Source organism: Coffea arabica, chromosome 1e (genome assembly GCF_036785885.1).
Source record: "Coffea arabica cultivar ET-39 chromosome 1e, Coffea Arabica ET-39 HiFi, whole genome shotgun sequence".
Classification (NCBI taxonomy): domain Eukaryota; kingdom Viridiplantae; phylum Streptophyta; class Magnoliopsida; order Gentianales; family Rubiaceae; genus Coffea; species Coffea arabica.
In genome coordinates, this window is record NC_092311.1 from 57,070,276 (window position 1) to 57,074,689 (window position 4,414).

The following is a 4,414-nucleotide window of genomic DNA, read 5'->3' on the forward strand; positions in this document are numbered from 1 at the left end:
CTGCACTCAAATAGCAGTGTTCTACGTATAATTACCATCAATTGGTTATTAATTAAAGAGAAGCATGGAAATGTAGAGAGATATCAAAGTAGTAATAATTCAATACATTGAATGACTTTTTTTTTTTGTCAAACAATAAATCGAATGACTTGAAACATATCTTTTTCAATGAAGGCACCTTTCTTTTTCTTTTCTTTTCTGGAGATTATTGAAGAATCATTTTGTGCACCGCATCGAAAAGATTACAACCGTTTTTCCTTCTTTTCGGGACGAATGTTACAACTCGTATCAAAATAGCATCCCCTCTCCAAAAAGTGGCGGGACCAAATTTAAGGAGTCCTATGCTATGTGTGGGTGCGGCACAAGCACAGCCTAACCTATGTCCCTTCATACGTTCCTAACCTATATGCTTTCCTTCTGCTCGCCGCTCTCTTTTAACTGTCCAAATCAAGAGTCACAACAAACTGGCTTCCCGTGTGGCCTCAAAGCCGGCAGGTTGTGAATAACCACCAGGACCCCAAGGAAATCGAGAATGGCTGCCAGCTCTGCTTCCGGGGAAAATCCCATCTCAGGTCATACGGTTATTTACATAAACATCGTGCTACTTTTAGTAAAAGCTAAAAGAAATATATCGGTGATTTACTGTGGATTTCGAAAAAAAAAAGGAATCGATTGCTTGCGTATCTGTGTAACTGTTCAGATTTAATTGGGACGGAGCCTCTTTTCTTTCTTTTTTCTTTCGCTATTCTTATCATGTTAGCCGATGTGGGATTTGAGTGCTTCAGGGTTGAAGAAGGTGAAGGAGGGGCATGTTTGGGGGATCCCGATATCTACTATTGTTTCTCACTTCGGTACGAGTGGAATTTCTGTTGCTGCTGCCACTGGCATCACCCACCCTTTAGGTTTCTTCTTCTTCTTCTTCAACTCCTCGTTGCTAATTTATTTGATGAAGCTATTGCTTGTTTGTTCACTCGTTGCAATTGCGTCATAGTTGTTATTCCAATCTAATGAAGGCTCGACAGTATGGATTGAGCTCCAATTCTTCGTTTCCCTATAGCATTTCCTTTTGACGTCGTTGCTATATTGTTCTTGCTAGCATTCTGTCCCGATCTACTGTCTTTACTCTATTATGATGAGGCATGGTAACATTTCACTGAACAATATATGAATTTATTTAGTATTCGCTCCTTGATTTTTTCCTCTTTTGCTTCGTAGTTGTTTAACAAATCAAAGTCCAAAATTTTTACATTCTGGATGCCACTTGTTGGCTCGGTGTGGAATCAACATTACAGCTTGGCTCGGTGTGGAATCAACATTACTGCTTGAATAATGTGAAGTTCATGGGTTCAATAATTTTGTGCTTGAATAATGTGAAGTTAATGGCTTCAATAATTTTGTAAATGGGGTCACGTGTGGCAAGTGTCTCTCGGTGATCATGATGTTTGGAAGTATCCAAAACGAAAGAAATGGTATAACCATAGGGCCAACATTATGCTATTTTGTGCAAGAACGACCACAGGCAGAAATTACATCAAGTCAGATTGGGTTCTGTCATGTGGTATGAAAATGTGATTCAACTTGGTTTGGCTTGCAGATGTTCTTAAGGTGAGGCTGCAAATGCAGCTTGTTGGCCAGAGAGGTCCCTTAATTGGAATGGTATAAATTTTTAAGTTGTGTCCTGTTCTCGATTAATATTACTCATATTTATGGATACATTGCAATAGCTTATTTTTGTTATTCTGATGCATGCAGGGAGGACTTTTTGTTCAATTAGTCAAAAGTGAGGGGATGAAGTCCTTGTATCTGGGATTAACACCTGCATTAACAAGGTCAGTTCTTTATGGTGGTCTCCGTTTAGGCTTATATGAACCATCAAAATATGTCTGTGAATTGGCTTTTGAGTCCACCAATATCTTGGTGAAGATTGCTTCTGGAGCATTTTCTGGTGCCATTGCTACAGCACTGACCAATCCAGTGGAAGTCTTGAAGGTATGATCATGTAAACTGTTTTTAAATTTCTCGAACGTATCTCATTTTTCATGCTCTTTCAGGTACGATTACAGATGAATGCAACATCAAGCAAAGGACCACTACACGAACTCCAGAAGATTGCTCATGAAGAGGGCATGGCTGCTCTTTGGAAGGGGGTTGGTCCTGCCACGACTAGAGCTGCTGCATTGACTGCCTCTCAACTGGCAACTTATGATGAATCCAAGCAGGTTTAATGCTACTCATGCTATCTTTACTTAGATTGACATGAATAATTTCTGTAGCTTATGATGTCCTGGACTTTTACTTGTACTCTGTAACAGAATTCAAAAACTAAAGTTGTGAAGTTATGCAGGCACTAATGAGGTGGACTCCTCTTGAAGAAGGATTTTATCTGCATTTAATGTAGGCTACATTTCCTTATTCCTCCTGTATAGTGCACAAATCATTTTATGTGTGTATTCAATATGAGGCTACTTCTTAATTTATGTCTGTATGGAATATGAGGCTACTTCTTACTGGTATCAAAGTTGAATTTTCTGGGTATTCAAGTCCATGATCTAAATAGTCAAATTTGAATTACAAATTATTTTCTAAAATTGCAAAATCATTTTGAAAGTGCTCCGGCACAAATGTGATTCGTTTTATCTCCCATGGCTGGGAAATATATATTCTCTATTTTTTGTTGGGTATATAATATAAATAGGATATTCAATCAGATTGCCCAGAGTTAGCTAACATGATTTGAGGTCAAAAATCTAGATAACTTGGAAGGCGAAATAGTAAGATCAAGTGCATTTGATATTTTGTCTTGGATGTTTCATGAAACTGGAATTGACTTTAAAGGAATGGATGAATTTTATATGCCACAACTTCAGTAATTGATTGTTGCTGGTTCCCACATATAATTCATGTTATTTCCTTGTTATGATTAAGAACAGTGCATTATCAATGTGTTCCATCAGGGATAATTAACTGTGTTTGCATCTTGTGAAGCTCAAGTACGATAGCAGGTGCAGTCAGCACCCTTATGACTGCTCCCATGGACATGGTTAAAACCCGTCTTATGTTGCAACGAGAATCTAAGCAAGTTGGAATGTATAAAAATGGATTTCATTGTGCGTATCAGGTAAAAACATTTTCTGTCTTTTCATTTTAAGCTTCACATTACTTGCATGGGATGGAAATTAAAGGTTGAATTTCTACTGCTCATTTCCTGGTGTCTACTTTTCAAGCCACTTGTTTTTCAGTGAATGAAGAGATGACAGGTTAATATCAGACTAAAAGTTATATTCCAAAAGTACAATGTTGATTCATCATAATGTCTTATCTGATGTTCCAGCATTATGTAATTCCAGGTTCTGCGTACAGAAGGTCCTCGGGGGCTCTACAAAGGGTGAGTTTTATATGTTCCTGAACTATTTGTTTGTGTTAAGAGTTATTTTACTATTTGCTAGACTTGAAGCTATAATGGTTCCTAACTCTGAAGTTCACTTCCTGGTATGTTTATTTATTTCAACATTTGTTCTCCTGTTAACATCTGAAATATTACCAGAGGCCTCACCCTTTTTGCAAGATTGGGACCCCAGACTACAATCACCTTCATAATCTGTGAAAAGCTACGTGAGCTTGCAGGATTGAAGGCAATCTAGGTTACAAGATATTCTTCTATCTAGCAAAGGAGCTAGAGTTTACATTACTTGGACGCTATGCTTATATACATTTTTAAGATACACAAATAGAACTCTTCGGTCCTGAACCAGGAGATTACAAACTGCCTCACTAATTCAGTGTCTTCCTCATGCTAGAGTTGCTTCCAATTGTCATTTTCACATACTTATAGCCCATTTTTGCTTCAATATCTGATAGCCTGCTTATCAATTTTTATGATTGTTTTGATCTGTAAGGCCTGCTTATTTTCTTTGTAAAGCAGCAGCATTCGCCCTTGTACTGGCACATTTTTTTCGTCATTGTAACGATTAACTATTGAATGGATGGTAATATATTGATGATCTCGTGGAGTTTGATAATATCTAAAGCTGGAGTTCATGTATTTGTACGCACATACATCCCAAGAGCAAGATTTTGGTGAACCAAGTCCTGACTTGACTTGGCGAGTGGCTAAAACCTGTTTCCAGCTCCCGTTGTGCCTTTGTGGTACATGTTCCCACTAAACATGCTGTGCGTAGGCCAGCCAGCCACCTCTTTCCTCTCATTTTAAGCTCGAAAAACTACTCTATGCATGCTTCATTGGACTAAGAAAGTGTCTACAAATTGGTCATATAAACAGCAGCTGTTCATGCTTTCTTTGAAAAGTATCTTTTAGAAGATTCATCTTGCCACATTTTCCAACTACGTCTAGGGGCACAAATATAATCTTGTTTTCTAATAATAAACCACGCAATGTAGGCAGATTTGTTGCCTT

General features: G+C 38.0%; 1 protein-coding gene across 5 annotated transcripts; it reads left to right on the forward strand.

Moving 5' to 3' along the window:
* Window positions 1–297: 297 nt before the first annotated feature.
* LOC113717234 (uncharacterized) lies at window positions 298–4,019 on the forward strand. Of its 5 annotated transcripts, none has more exons than XR_011821963.1 (10): window positions 298–572; window positions 786–902; window positions 1,595–1,656; window positions 1,753–1,989; window positions 2,052–2,219; window positions 2,345–2,394; window positions 2,986–3,118; window positions 3,225–3,257; window positions 3,348–3,385; window positions 3,545–3,652. XR_011821963.1 is itself a non-coding variant. In XM_072067629.1 (10 exons), the coding sequence occupies exons 3-10, from the start codon at window positions 1,436–1,438 to the stop codon at window positions 3,639–3,641; spliced, it is 819 nt and encodes a 272-aa protein (XP_071923730.1). In that variant the 5' UTR covers window positions 549–572; window positions 786–902; window positions 1,216–1,435; the 3' UTR covers window positions 3,642–4,019. The 5 variants fall into 5 exon arrangements, 2 of the variants coding, with proteins under 2 accessions (XP_027097755.2, XP_071923730.1); XM_072067629.1 differs by lacking the exon at window positions 3,225–3,257 and adding an exon at window positions 1,216–1,469 and having other exon boundaries at window positions 549–572; window positions 3,545–4,019; XR_011821962.1 differs by having other exon boundaries at window positions 3,225–3,385; window positions 3,545–4,019.
* Window positions 4,020–4,414: the final 395 nt, after the last annotated feature.

Bases quoted from the DNA above. Each gene is read 5' to 3' on its own strand.
- LOC113717234 (XM_027241954.2), top strand. From the start codon at position 533: ATGGCTGCCAGCTCTGCTTCCGGGGAAAATCCCATCTCAG. The intron at 1,657-1,752 runs GTATAAATTTTT...TGATGCATGCAG, and splicing joins GAGGTCCCTTAATTGGAATG to GGAGGACTTTTTGTTCAATT. The intron at 3,386-3,544 runs GTGAGTTTTATA...AAATATTACCAG, and splicing joins CCTCGGGGGCTCTACAAAGG to AGGCCTCACCCTTTTTGCAA.